This window comes from Phocoena sinus, chromosome 2 (assembly GCF_008692025.1).
Source record: "Phocoena sinus isolate mPhoSin1 chromosome 2, mPhoSin1.pri, whole genome shotgun sequence".
Lineage (NCBI taxonomy): Eukaryota > Metazoa > Chordata > Mammalia > Artiodactyla > Phocoenidae > Phocoena > Phocoena sinus.
In genome coordinates, this window is record NC_045764.1 from 156,323,278 (window position 1) to 156,339,164 (window position 15,887).

The following is a 15,887-nucleotide window of genomic DNA, read 5'->3' on the forward strand; positions in this document are numbered from 1 at the left end:
CAGTGGTTGAGCATCTGCCTGCCAATGCAGGGGACACGGGTTCGTGCCCCAGTCCAGGAAGATCCCACATGCCACGGAGAAGCTGGGCCCATGAGCCATGGCCGCGGAGCCTGTGCTCCACAATGGGAGAGGCCACAACAGTGAGAGGCCCGCATACCACAAAAAAAAAAAACAAAAAAAACCAACTGATACCTAAGTCCCCACTCCTAATATTCTGATTTAATTGGTATAAGATGACACCTATTCATTTTATTTAAAGTTCCCCAGGTAATTCTAATCATGCAACCAAAGCTGTGAACCACCAGATCAGATGATTTCTAAAGTTCCTTCCAGCCTCTGCATCCTAGGATTCTAAAGTAAACCACAACTCAAAAAGAACGTATTAACAAATAGTAATTATATCTATTATAATGAACATATTTATAATTATAGTTATTAAATAAAAAGCAGACAATGCCTAGTGATAAATTAAAAGCACTAAACGGCAATTCCTTGTCATTAGGTTCAAGGAAAGCAAAAATAATAAGACAGTATTTCTTTTAAGAAGTTTACAGATTAATGATGCAATAGACAAAGCAATAGCAACTCAAAAAGACAGAAGATGTCTGAGAACTGCAATATATAGCATTATGAAAAGACAAGAGAGAGTACTAAATTTAGCTTGGGGGGACAAGGCCTGGTCAGGGAAGCCTTCCTAGTAGGCAACAGTTGAGCTTCTATTTGTGTTTTGGGAGATTAGCCAGGCTTTTTCTGTTTGGTTTGTTTGTTTGCGGGGGACTGGAGAGAACTGCTAGAAGGAAGGCCAAAGGTGGCATTCTAAAGAGAACAGCATCAAGTGAAACCCAGAAGTACCAACAGAACAAATTTGGAAGGCTGTAAGTACGCTGGATTAATGTTCCTCCTCTGTATCTCTATCATTGTACTATCATATTAACGTTATTTGTTTATGTATCTGTCTCTTTTTCAAAGTACACAAGTTCCTCAAGAAAATAACCAATTCTCTTTCATCTTTGTCCTCACAGAACAAGAGTTTAACACCTGGCACACAAGCATGTGCAAATATTTGTCAACTTTGATATAAACAGCAGCTGAACCAGGTAACAACTGGAAGCATGGCAAAAAATAAAATGTGGAAAAATTAAAAAAAAAAAGAACCCAAAAAAGATCTCATGACCCACGCTGAGGAGTTTACACTTTTTCCAATAAGCAATGGGAAATCATTAAAAGATTAAAAAATTTTTAGAACAATGACTATAAATATAGAGTAGCAGTCAAGTTAGGAGGGCACAAAGCTGGAGGCAGGGAAATCAATTAAGAGGATAACACAGTATTTTAAGTGAGAAATTATGAGAGCATGAACTAAGGAAATGACAAAAGAGAGTGTGGGAAAAGAAAACTAGTTTCAAATATATTAAGGGACTGAAAGCATGTTTAAACTGCAGTCTGAAAAAAAGAAACTATTAAGAAGAATTGGTAGGATTTCATGATACCTTGGATATTAGAGGTAAGCAAAAGGGAGGATTCCACATACCCGCTTCCAGACAATACATAACTATCATGAAACCAGACTCATGCCTGCTTCGTTCACTCCTAAATCTCTAGTCTCTTGCAAAGACCCTGATACGTAGCCACCCAATAAATGTGTGTTGAATGAATGCTGAATAACTAGCTTAGGAGGCTGGATGGAGAGTGGTGCCACTTATAAAAAGCAGGGGGTAGGATGATAAAGGATGAGTAGGGATAACAACAATGTAGTCTTAGACATACTGTAAGTTAAGCTGTGAGGTGTACAGGAGGAATTCAGAATGACAGGTTGTGTAGTATCAGAGAAGAGTCTAAGAATTTGTATAGACAAAGCTATGGAAAAAGGGATGGGAAACACCCAGAGAATTCATACAGAGGCAGAAAAAAAAGAACCCCATGGTGGTCAAAACTTAAAGATTTTTACCTGTTGTATAACAGGAGCTTGTACTCCACCAGGCTGCATTTGTGGTATAACCTGTTGTTGTAGAACTACTGACTGCTGAGGCTGAAAGATATACTGGGCACCATTGGCTGCTCTGACCACTTGAAGAAGCTGGCCTAAAGTAAAAAGCATGTATTCCAAATTACCACTTTAGCAGTGACCACCTCAAAACAAACAAATTCATAGTGAATGTCAGACCATGGTGAATGACAAAAATTACTAAGGCGGCTAACAATTTTATTAAGGGCTGTCATCCATACACAGTAAACTATAGTCCTTACCTTCTCTGACTTTACGACATGCTCTAATACATTGCTTAATATGTTTTATTTTCCTTATAAAGCTGTTTCCAACAAAGTTTTAACAACAGATTATGAGAGTTGATTAAAAGCGTAAATTATCTTCACTAACAAGTCATGAGAGAGGAATAAGTAACATCAGCAGACATTTCAGGGGCTGTTCATTTTTAAAGCTTTAAGGAAACAAAAGTATAATAATGCATTAATATCTTGAACAAAAGCACAGCATTCCTTAGCTTCAAGATGACTTAAAAAGCAATAAGAGTTTGCTGAACCAATTATTATTGCCACATAACACTAACAGTATGACTGGCTTATACCAAATCCCTCTAATATATTGTTTTAAATGATGCAGAATGTTGAATTAATTAAGTAGTAAGCAATTATATCTCATTAAAATATGTAGCAAGCCGCTAAGTTTGTTCTTTAAAAATTTAGAAATTAACAAAACAAGAAATTGTATAATCATTGTACTTTTTTAACATCTTTATTGGAGTATAATTGCTTTACAATGGTGTGTTAGTTTCTGCTTTATAACAAAGTGAATCAGCCATACGTACACTTATATCCCCATATCCCCTCCCTCTTGTGTCTCCCTCCCACCCTCCCTATCCCACCCCTCTAGGTGGTCAAAAAGCACCGAGCTGATCTCCCTGTGCTATGCGGCTGCTTCCCTCTAGTTATCGGTTTTACATTTGGTAGTGTATATATGTCCATGCCACTCTCTCACTTCGTCCCAGCTTACTCTTCCCCCTCCCCGTGTCCTTAAGTCCATTCTCTACATCTGCGTATTTACTCCTGTCCTACCCCTAGGTTCTTCAGAACCATTTTTTTTTTAGATTCCATATATATGTTAGCATATGGTATTTGTTTTTCTCTTTCTGACTTACTTCACTCTGTATGACAGACTCTAGGTCCACCCACCTCACTACAAATAACTCAGTTTCGTTTCTTTTTATGGCTGAGTAATATTTCATTGTATATATGTGCCACATCTTCTTTATCCATTCATCTGTCGATGGACACTTAAGTTGCTTCCATGTCCTGGCTATTGTAAATAATGTTGCAATGAACACTGTGGTACGTGACTCTTTGAATTATAGTTTTCTCAGGGTATACGCCCAGTAGTGGGATTGCTGAGTCGTATGGTGGTTTTATTTTTAGTTTTTTAAGGAACGTCCATACTGTTTTCCATAGTGGCTGCACCAATCTACATTCCCACCAGCAGTGTAGGAGGGTTCCCTTTTCTCCATATCCTCTCCAGCATTTATTGTTTGTAGATTTTTTGATGATGGCCATTCTGACTGGTGTGAGGTGATACACCTCACTGTAGTTTTGATTTGCAAGAAATTGTATAATTAAATTACAGAGAAAATACTTAAAATCCAGGTAAATAAATTCTTCAAACATTATTATTAAAAGTAAATTTTGCCCGCTATGGAGAGATACTATATAAAATAGAATGTAATAAATTTGCTCTTAAGATACTATAGGATTTAGTTTGATATCACAAATTAGTTCAAATGAGTTAACTTATTTGGTAAGTTAAAAGTGTTTAGCAAAAAACCAAGTAAATAAGCACTTCTAGGGCTTCCCTGGTGGTGCAGTGATTGAGAGTCCACCTGTCGATGCAGGGGACACAGCTTCGTGCCCCGGTCCGGGAAGATCCCACATGCCATGGAAGAGGCTGGGCCCATGAGCCACGGTCCCTGAGCCTGCGTGTCTGGAGCCTGTGCTCCACAACGGGAGAGGCCACAACAGTGAGAGGCCCATGTACAGCAACAACAACAACAACAAAAAGCACTTCTCTATAATCATACTTCATTCAATAAATAGGATTCCATTCATGGATCAAAAGTTCAAGTGCAATTCTCATCTTCTCTACTGCATCCTCAGCAGTGATTATGGTTTAATACGCCACGGTCCTCAAATCATCTTATTTTAATAACGTAAGCCAAATGGTAAAAGAAGTATTAAGATCTTCTGTCTTTCAGTGAAGACAAAACAAAGGCTAGACGGTACAATTTTCTGAGTTATATAAATAATGGATCAGTTATTCCTAATTACCTGAATTTGTTAATATCTGTTGAACAGGAGTCACACCGGCAGGGAGTGCTAAGGTAGCAGCTGTAGCAGCAGCACTCTGGGAAAAAAAGTGAAAAACAATCAAAACCATGTATGTTCATAACAGCACATCAGTTTATCTCTGGCATATTTTAATAGTATTTACAGTTTCATTTAGTATATACTAAAATGAAAAATTCTAACAATAAGACTAACTGCCATTTTATAAAATGGTACAATAAAGACCATTGAGCCTAAACATCTTACCTAATTATTTCAAGCAATTAATTAGAATAATTAGGTTTTTTCACCTGGAGAATGTACTCTAAGGAAATATAACCCACAGTAACAGTGCTGTACAATAAATAAAATATCCATTCCATTATCTCCTTACTTATTCTGTTTCCTTACTCCCAATTCCTTGTCAATTAATATACTTATGGCAAAAGTGTAAGTATCTTCACTTTAGAAATCCTAATATTTTTAATTTATACCATGATTAACAGGTCTCTAGAGAAAACCTTGTATCAGAATACTGCAATTCTTAGCTGGCAACTCTTCTAAGATGCCATAAGGTGACAACACTGGCATTATCTAGGTGAAACATATATTACTGACAGTTTTATCAATATAGAAAATATCTTAAAAATCTTAAGTCACAAAAATTAATTTCTACACTTTAAAATGAAGTTAGTATCTGACTTTAAATTATAAAAATATACATGGAATTATACTCTGAATGTTTTTAAATCCAGGATAAATTCTTGATTTACTGCTTCTGGAGACTTCTCCCCTTTCCTCTGAAAGAATTACACCACATTTTTACTCTTTTTTTAAAATCCTGAGCTCAAAGTATTTCCATGTATCTCACTGTAACTATATACAGGTAGGTTTTTTTCCCCCTCCCCCTTCAATCTTTTTTAAGGTACCAAACCTTCATATACTCAATCTAACTTATACATTTTTAGAAACACCTCTATTTGAATACACTTTAAGAAATAAATATTAACTGTGCTTTGAAGTCAACAAAACTTGGAAAATTACACTCAAGTAGGTTAATGATACAACTATCTAGTCAGGCTCTAAGTATAGCCTTCCAAGAAAATATGCTTGTTGCCATTAGACAGGCCTAAGTAATTTCTATATCTTAAGCCTGAAACTCCCATTATGACCCCAAAATCCAGCTATCTAGCTCACCAGGTTCTCTTCATAAAATGCAGGTTCTGCATTTCATTTTATTAAATAAATGAAAGATTTAAATAAATCTTGTCTATATAAGCAAATGAAAGGTAATCTAAAGTTAAGGAATATATTAACAACCACTTACTATTGAGAAATATTATTTAGGAATATTAAGTGCCTATAATTCACATTTTATAAGATTAATAGATCTCCTTCTACTAGCAAACTGACCTAGCATTTTCCTTATAGCATACATGAGAAAATAACCACCTGCATACCTCTGCACATTCAAGTTGCTATAAATATTTGTTGTGATGTATCATACACAAACCATCCTTTATTAATGTCTGCTGAAAGTTCCTTCCTGTACTTTGTGAAAAGGCCCTAACGTGAATAATGCATTTGAGCAATTTCATAAAGAGAACCTGCAAAACTAGTTTGATATAAGGTCCTGTTTCATAAGTTCCCTGAAATAGCTTTCTACCAAATATATTATCACTATCCCATACTCTTATATTAAAAAAATTCTTTTTTCAAAATGAAACTGTTTTTAATGGATATCTTTGAATCAGGAATAATAATGCAAACAAACAAAAACACAAAAAACTTATTTGTAAAAAGCCTATACTGATTACATTTTAGAACATGAAAAACACATGAAGCAAACACTAACTGAAAACAAGTAAAATGCTGAAATACGTATAAATGCTAACATTTTGATTGAAGTCTGACCTATGATGTGTTTAAATACATATGCTCTTTAGAATCAAGGAGACACAGCAAATCAGTAAGAGATGGGCCATTAATTTTACCAGTCTTTTTAAACACAATTTTAATTCAAAATTCTCTCCCACAACACTTAAAATTCTTCAAAATTAGATGGGTCTACTGCAAGTGATCCTACTAAACTTTCTGTTTTAAAATGATACAAGTTATTCCCTAGGGAACAGTCTCAATAGTACCAACTACAATATGGATCCTACAGTGAGACTTATTTTTAAGGATGGAGGTTAAAAAGAAATTTGGTGCCTTAAACTTGAAAGGGAATTTTTTTTGAATAATAAAAATTCTTGTGAGAATCGATAGGCATGGACTTTTGTGATTTTCATGCAAAAGAACTGACTCCAGGAACTTGAACTGGAAGTACAAACAGAGATTCTTGATTTTTTTGTGAATTTAAAAGTTTCAATTTCTATCGTGTAGAAATTTGCAATTCTGTAAAGTTATACATTTGTTAAGGCTGGTATATATCAATAGAAAGAAGTTGTTTGTCTAGTAGGTAAGCCCTGCTTCCTATATGGCTTATAAAACACAAATGAGCTTTCAGGTTCACTCATCACTCACAAAATATAGTAACTGTTTTTTAAAATATTGCTTTTTCGTTTAAAAAAAAAAAATCTGGATCTGAAAAGAAAATCTCACTGCTAACACTAGACTAAGAGATCTTATTTAAAATAATGATTCTTTCCTATTAAAAGGATTTGGCTGGATTTAAGAATGGAATGTCAGAGCAGAGACACCACTAACAGTCTGTGTAGTTTAAACAGAAGAAAGGCCATTTATGAGAAAATGCTGGAACAACTATTCTAATTAAACTTTGTTTTAATGTTTTATTTTAAAAAAAACTGTGAGAAGTAAAGATTCTCTAAGGATCTGAGGGTTTCTTTCTTTCAGTTTTATCGTTATATCTGATGGGATATATTATATGTGCTAAGTGAAATTTGAAAATTTGAGGACTTATGAAGTTCAGTGGCTATCTCTTAGAAGTATCAAAAGTCTAATATATAATAAACTCAACTGAAAAAAAGCATTTTAAAGTAGCAATTTACATATTGTAATAAAACTTATTAGGCTATGCTATGGTTAAATCAGAGCAAAATTTGTAAATGTCTGATCTTAACGATACTAGTTATCTTTATCCAAATGGTTCATTTTCATTTTTAAAAATTTATAATTCTTAGCATTCCTAACCTCTTTCACTTAATGGGTCTTCTGCAACATAACTATACTTGGCATAATGTTTGGTAGGTCCCATAAACCTATTTTCAAAAAATAGCAGAAGAAGGGCTTCCCTGGTGGCGCAGTGGTTGAGAGTCCGCCTGCCTATGCAGGGGACACGGGTTCGTGCCCCGGTCCGGGAAGATCCCACATGCCGCGGAGTGGCTGGGCCCGTGAGCCATGGCCGCTGAGCCTGTGAGTCTGGAGCCTGTGCTCCACAACGGGAGAGGCCACAACAGTGAGAGGCCCGCGTACCGCAAAAATAAGAAAAATAGCAGAAGATAAAACAGCTCCCACAAAGCATCATTCTTTTGGTATTTTCAACAGAAAGTTGCATAATTTTATGAACCTTAATGTCTAAGTACCAAGCTAAACTTTAGATTTGCTGTTAAATCCAATACTTAGGAAACCAAACAGCTATTTTGCTTAAGTCCTGAATAAACTTCAAGTTGCTAATATACAACATACACAAGCATAATCACAATTTGCGTTAGAATAAATACAGCCAAGCAAAGTGCTATGTTCTGAGTCTTACCATGTTTGATGCATTCATATGTTGTATCAGCTTAGAATCAGGAACAATAACTTGTGGTGCTGCAGCTATGAAAAAAAACAGGCACACATAAAAACAAGGAACCGTGAGGCTATTTCATAAGAATGCTGTACTATACCGAAAATTTTTTTCATGCTTTCCACATTTTCTGCATGCAAATGCACTTGACCATTTGATATCTCAGAAAGTTATAAACTTCTACAGTAAATAACAGCTGTGACATACCCACCTTATACTGGAAAACCCACAATTAAAAAAAAGATTTAACAACACCTAAGGACACAAGGGACCTTGGGAACACGACATAATGAGATACCTAACACCTAAACATATATATTTCTGTGCATTCTTAAACTGGAAATTTTCAAACATAATTTAATACTGTCTTGCCAACTCAGCAATAACTGTGTAATTAATATAATGATACTACTGCTGGAATGCATTACTGACCCATTAAAAGTGAGCTCAAAAAGTTATAATCTACATAGTCTTTTAAAATCTTTTTCTCCCAGGCTTCCCTGGTGGTGCAGTGGTTGAGAGTCCACCTGCCGATGCAGGGGACGCGGGTTCGTGCCCCGGTCCGGGAGGATCCCACATGCCGCAGAGCGGCTGGGCCCTTGAGCCATTGGCCGCTGGGCCTGCGCGTCCGGAGCCTGTGCTCCGCGAGGTCTCCGGAGAGGCCACAACAGTGAGAGGCCTGCTTACCGCAAAAAAAAAAAAAAAAAAAAAAAAAAAAAATCTTTTTCTCCCAATTTGACAGTTTCCAGTATCTTATTTCCATTAACTTTTTAAAAAATACAAATCATAAATAATGGCAATATCACGTAAGCATAAAAGGAACTAAGTGTTTGATTCCGCAAATTTCAGAGAATAAATAGATAATCCCATTATCCTAATATTCTCTGAGTGAAGAAAATCAAATTTTAATTTATGATAACCTAAAATCCTAGTGCCAGGCCTGAAGGCAATAGGAGGAACGGTCATCAAGAAACATTAAAAGTAAAAAAAAAAAAAAAAAAAAAAAAAAAGAAACATTAAAAGGATAAAATTACTTGATGCAAAGTACAGAGTAAAATCAAATATTAAGTCTTATTTGATATGAACAGTAAAATAACTCAAACAGACATTTCTAATGTGCATCAATATCAGTTTTAAGTCTTACATACACTCTCAGATGAGACAAATGAGTAACTCAAGTTACCTTAAGATGAAGTTTTCATTTATCTTTATTCTCCTCTCTGACAACAAGATTTACAAAACTTGAAGGCCTAGGAAGTTTTATAACTGAACAAATGTTTGTCATGACAGAAAATACTCCATGTAGAGGATCAAGCTTCTAAGCCTTTTCAGGGCCCAGATTTTCCTCAGCTGTGATGTTTTAAGAGCTACTTCACAGAGCCTCTATTAGACTGCAATGAAACAAAACCTATAAAATGACTTGCATGGTACAAGGCACTATGGATGCAGTCTATAAATACTTGTATTTTCTTATCTTTAAACCACATAATATAAATTAAGATGTCATATATCCATTCTTCACTTAAAGGAAATCTAATTCAGTCAATTTAACTACATAAATTAATAAGGAATTAGAATTTCAGATTGCCAAAGTATAGTTACAAAAACCCTCCAGTGTTTATTTATAAAAACTAAACTCAAATGCCTTTGTAGGAACAAATCAGTTTCAAAGAAAGTAATGGTTCTACTATATAAAATAATGAAACCCTTAGTAAATAAACCTTTATAGATCTGACTTAGGAAATCCACCATTGTGTAGCCATCTAAAAAAAGTAATAATATACTTACCTGAATACCATTTTAAGCTTTCTGTTAGTGAATTACTTGTGTATCATTACGACATAAATAGGAACCACATTTTATACACACACAGATACAACCCCCTCAGCCAATAGAAAGGAGACACCCAGAGTGTTTCTCTTCTTTGAAAATGACAACTTTCATTTCCAAGTTGCAGTAGGATCAGACGGCCTCACCTTGCTGTGACGCAGGAATAAGGACCTGCTGGGTCTGCGCTTGCTGAGGTACTGTCTGCTGCGGTTGAGCCTGGTGGTGATGGTGGTGGTGATGCTGCTGCTGCTGGGGTTGCTGCTGCTGTTGAACTTGCAGTAAAAGCTGCTGCTCTTCTGAATGAAATCCATCTACTGCCCTAGACTGCATTAGTTTATTCTCCCATAACTAAAGCAAAGAATATTAAAGATTTCTAAGTAAGAGTCAAGAAAAACAATGCTGGACATATGGATAAAACATACTTTATTAGTCAGTTTATAAAATTCTTACATTTTCAAAACTGATAAATCTACAAATCTCTAATTCTTACCCAAGTGTATGCCATAGGGAAAACCAATTTTTAAAGTATCAAACCTCATTTTTGCTACTTAAGAGTACTGAAGAATTCTTTTGTTTCTTTTTATATCTTCAACAAACTTTCCATAGTAATTCCTTGGTTGCCAAGCAGTTTCATATAAGCAATTTTTCAGTAATCAAAAATCATCCTTTTTAGTATCAAATCCATTGTTAGCTATTTTATGGAAATCTTTCTTTCCTAACTTTTAAATAACATATAAAACATAAATTCATCTTTCCTTGAACTATGAGAAACATTATAGAGGCAGTCCTCAGGTTAGAAAACCCTACCTTTCTATCTGTCCAACCCTACATAAGGAAAAAGAAACAGCAATGCCTAATATGCTTTCAGAGGTATTCTCAACCCTCCACACTTCGGGAAGGGAAATTCCCTTCCCTCTTTCATTATGACAAGGATTGACAATCCTTTTTTGCTTAACCACTTCTATTTTCTCATCTCTCCCTTGGACAGCTTCTGTGATGAAGGAAAAAAAAATCAAAAGTGGGCAAAAACAAGGAAGTAAAAGAAAATATTTACAACTATTCCATCCTTCTCCCTAACACACATTTCCTCTCTACAAGGTTTAGTGTTCAATCTATAGAGCACTAAAAAAACTGCCCAAGAAAGTTACAAACCATTCCTTAAACATACATATAAAATTTAATTCAGTCATTCTGTACACAAGGATCTACAGATACTTAGTTTTCTCCCCTAGGATCTACTCTTGGGATATTGCCTAACTCATGTAAGGCTTCTATCAGATCCTTCAAAAAGCTCCCTTTGCCATACTAACAGGGATTTTTATAAACTGCTGACACTTCCAACTGTTCTAGAAATTCTAGATCTACATGTTAATAACAATTCCAGCACATCTCTAACAATTTAGCGAAAAAGTAAACTAAAGGTCAATTTCCCAGAGCAACCATTCTCTTAGCAGTCTCAGTATTTAGGTTCACCTGAAGACTTTCCTTACGGAGACAGTAACAGTATCTATTTCATGCGCTGTTGTGAGGAGTAAGTAAGATTTCCATGTAAAACATTTATCAGAGTCTAGCATAAAGTCAGTCATCAATAAATGTTAGTTATTATAATTATTGTAGTGGTGGTATTAATTGTGTAATAAAGCATTACAACAGAAGTCAGGAACCCAATTAGTCCTGGTTTGGCCACTAAACGGCTTGGTGGACAAATTATTTATCTTCCCTGGGCATTTTACTCATCTAAAAAGGGAACAAGCTGAATTAGATTACTTCTAAATGAACTTCCAGCTAGTAAATCTAAGTCGGTGCAAATCCCAGACTAAAAACAGCTAGGGTTCTTCCTAGGGTAACAAAAAACTACTTTTTGAGAGCCCAAGTTTTGTCTGGTTCATTTCTATAAAGTGGGCACCTAGCATAACACACAATACAAAATAGGGTCAGACACTGAATAAAATACACTCTACACTCTAAAATACACTCAATGTATTATATAGTAAGGCTATATAGGTAAGCCTCCCAAACAGTTATCACCCAAACTGTTTACACTTCTTTTCCCTGTTTCAAAACAAAACAAAACCTCGCTTCTTGTAGGCCAAAATCAAGGTGCAAAAAGTACTATTAATTAATGCTTTAAGAAACAGGTCTTTAAGGGAATTCCCTGGTGGTCCAGTGGTAAAGAATCCACCTTCCGACACAGGGGACGCGGGTTCAATCCCTGGACAGGGAACTAAGATCCCACATGCCCCGGGGCAACTAAGCCCACACGCACCACAACTACTGAGCCCGCACGCCGCAACTAGAGACCGCATGGCGCAAACTACAGAGCCCACACACTCTGGAGCCCATGCACTACAACTACAGAGCCCATGTGCTCTGGAGCCTGTGTGCCACAACTAGAGAGAGAAAACCTACACACCATGACTAGAAAGAAGCCCACGTGCTGCAACAAAGAGCTCGAGCACCGCAAGGAAAGATCCTGCACACAGCAACGAAGATCCCACGTGCTGCAAGTAAGACCCAACACAGCCAAAAATAAAAATAAATAAAATATTTTTAAAAAATAAAGAAACAGAAAGAAAGAAAGAAACAGGTCTTTAAACCATAATTTTCTAAATTTAAAGCTTCAGTTTTTATCACCTCCAATTGGTCTTCCCACTGCAATCCTGACCCATCACTTAAATGAAGCTTCCATGACAATGGTAAATATTAACAAATACACATTATGTGCTAAGTGCTGCGTACCACTACTCACCTAGTCTCCCAAGTCAATGATCTGTGAGTCAGAATGTACCCCAATGCCCTATCATTATTGTCAATTTCCTTTCCAAAGCATTATTCCAATCTATCCCTACTATAATGGCCCCAGTTCAAGTCCCTTCCTCCCATCAGTATTACTGCAAAGTGTTAATGACTAAGCTAACTGAGCTCCCTGCTTCAAATCATACATTCTACACATAATTATTGAATACCTCCCAGTTAGACACTGTTAGTGGCATTGAGAACAGACAGTGAACAAATCTGACAAAGATCTTTGTCCTTACAGAGCCTACATTTTAAAGTGGAAACTTGTGCTTCCAATCTATTCTCTATAAATCAGTGGTCCTCAAAATGTGATCCTGGACCAATAACATCAGTATCACCTGGGAACTTGTCAGACATACCAATTCTAAGGCCCCACCCCATCGAATCAGCAACTCTGGAGTTAGAGCCAGGAATCTGTTTTAATAACCTATCCAGGTTATTGTGATGTACACTAAAGTGAAAGCCACTGCTTTAAAGTATAAACCAATACTTTTCAAACTGCAGACTGCAACCCATTAATGCATTATTAAAAGTTAATTTAGAGTTTTTGGTAAATGCAATCAAATTTTTCTTTTTAAATGTCAGACTGTACCCCTATCAACTGAGACTGTTTGAAGCAGAAGTCCAAAACTGTCTTTTAACTAGCAACCCAGAGAATCCTTCTCACTCTAAAGACCAAGCTCCTTAATGCAATATTATGTTAACTTCTCCAACTGCTACTATAACTTGCACTCTATTTTCCAAACTACTTGCAGTTCCCTGAATATAGCATACATACCTCCTGTCTAAACTTTCGTAAACTACTCCTTATGACTGACAGTCTTCCCACACAATTCCCCAAAGAATGCAAATGCAAAGTCACATAGCCGCGAAGAAATCACTCACTGCCTCTATACCTTAGAGATATTTCTATTGGTACACTTTTCACACTAAGTCTACCTTCTCTATTAAAGTATGAACTCCTTCAGAGTAGAGACTGTCTTATTCATAACCTAACAAAATGACTAAGAACTTATCAGAAATTTAATATTAATTTCAAAAAGAATGGAAAACGAACTTGTTTTCTAAGGTAGTTTCTCTATAAAAATGCTACCAACATTTTAGGCAGAATAACTCTTTATTTACAGGGTATTACCACAAGAAGTGTACATGAAATACAACACTCCACTAGCCTACTAAATGCCAAAGATGCCCATTAGTCATTATAACAAGCAAACATGGAACCACACATTTCAAACTGCTTCTGGGGGAGCAAGGGGATGCTGGAGTAGTGGACCACTGAGAATCCATATTTACTAAGTACCAAATACTGTTCTAGGTAATGTGAAAAATACAAGAATAATACCATACAAATATTTAGCATTTCGCTTATAATATCAAATAATGTAAAGTTCAAATTAGTTGAATGTTTTCTGTTTCTCTCCAATTTCATTTTAAAATAATTTTATTTATCAAAATATTTTATTTTTAAAATATCATCTGTTTAAAATAATGTAATACTGTTTTGGCAACAGTAATCATATTAATACCCCTAAAGACTACCAAGAACACTGAATTGTTATTTATGTATGTATTTATTTATTTAGCTAGCTTAGAAAATAGGAAGAACTCTTTTCTCCACATTTTTATAGTACTTTTTCCCCCCAACACCATAGCTATTGTTTCTGGCAGTCCTATTTCAACAATCTTTGCCAGGTCTCCGGAATTAGATATGGAGAAAATTCATTTTCTGTTCCCAAAATGATTTGGATATGCATCATGTTATGCCCATCATGTTTACTAGACTAACACTGAATTCTTAACGTGCACTTAAGTACTTTCCGTGTACACTCGTTTTTCACAAAAATTCTTTAAAATAGACATTATTATTATCTCCTTTTTACAGAAAAAGAACCTGAGGAACAAGGAGTTAGGTACCTTATCCAAGATCACCAACTAACAGCAGGCAAAACCATCATACAATCCAGGCAATCTGACTCAACAGGGCTGGACCTTGAGAGTGAAGAGTAAATGTCCTTTAAATTTTAAATTTAAAGTTTAAATTTTGGACTCTAGGCCCTCACTTGCCTCACCGTAATCCCAGCTCTGGTCCAAAGTTCTAATCTCTAAACTGTACTGCTGCTATCAGAGCAGGTCTAGTCACAACTCTGGTACCTTCCTTATCTGGAGACAAAAGGCTTAGTTTCAAGTCTCTACCACTTGCTAAATGATCTGTCAAAGCATATTTATTCCATTTTTTGATCTATAAAATGTTACCAGATCTACTGCTCCCTGGCAGTATGCTGGGCTAGAAATTTTAAAGGATTCTCCTACTCTCACAATAACAACTAGCTCCTGGATAAAACATAAGACAATTGAATTTTTGGGCTCTTTAGAAATGATGTTGGGGAACAGAGCTTTCCCCAAGGCCAAATGATGTAGAACAGTAGATCATCGTTCAACTTATGGTTCAAGTATTTATATACAACTAGAGTATATTTAGAATAGTGGTTCTCAATCAGGGGTAGTTTTTCCCCTTCTGCCCTGGGGACATTTGGCAATGTCTGGAGATATTTTTGGTTGTCAGAACTAAGGGGTGCTACTGGCATCTAGTGGGCAGAGATCAGTTATGCTGCTAATACCCTTCGATAACTAGCCTTCTACAACAAAGAATTAACAGGTCCAAAATGTCAGTAGTGCCAAGGATGAGAAAACAGATCTAGGGGCAGATTAACTTTTTCAGATTTGTCTCCAAATGAGGAATTCTTCTCACTTTGTTTTATTGAGAGGCCATGTTTTTTATCTCCCATTGTACTTGCTATTTGGATAGGGGTGGGTCTGACAGTTTAGAAATCAGGACAATTTTATCACTTACTTTGAAGAGGACTTCTAGACTGTCATTTCCACCCATAGTCATTTACCAATCTAAAACACAATTTACATTCAAATATAGCTTTATTGAAAATCAAGTGGTGATCATTTTCTAACGTATAGAAATCCTGAATCACTATGTTGTGCACCTAGAACTAATACAGTGTTGTAGGTCAATTACACTTCAATTAGAGAAAAAAGCAAGAAAACCAACATTGTGCTTTATGCATCTTTTCTATCTCCCAAAGTTCATACATTAAAGGAGACCCACAGTGTTAACAGATAACCTCAAGAATCAGGTTGAATTATTTTAATGTAGAAGGTCCCT

The 15,887-nt window shown here is 35.9% G+C and overlaps 1 protein-coding gene and 1 non-coding gene across 4 annotated transcripts in view; both read right to left on the bottom strand.

Moving 5' to 3' along the window:
• The window catches only part of GTF2A1 (general transcription factor IIA subunit 1), a 127,894-nt gene that overhangs the window by 104,153 nt on the left and 7,854 nt on the right, over window positions 1-15,887 (bottom strand). For all 3 annotated transcript variants that reach the window (XR_004348769.1, XR_004348770.1, XM_032624941.1), the window contains exons 3-6: window positions 10,057-10,258; window positions 8,045-8,109; window positions 4,333-4,408; window positions 1,949-2,082 (exon numbers count right to left, since the gene is read on the bottom strand). Coding sequence is in view for 1 of the 3 variants with exons in the window: in XM_032624941.1 (XP_032480832.1) it covers window positions 1,949-2,082; window positions 4,333-4,408; window positions 8,045-8,109; window positions 10,057-10,258 (477 nt within the window). In the remaining 2 variants the exon portion in view is untranslated. The remainder of the gene's footprint in view (window positions 1-1,948; window positions 2,083-4,332; window positions 4,409-8,044; window positions 8,110-10,056; window positions 10,259-15,887) is intronic.
• On the bottom strand, window positions 8,905-9,048 carry LOC116750260. Its single transcript, XR_004348957.1, has one exon. It is a non-coding gene; the product is annotated as a small nucleolar RNA SNORA79 (small nucleolar RNA).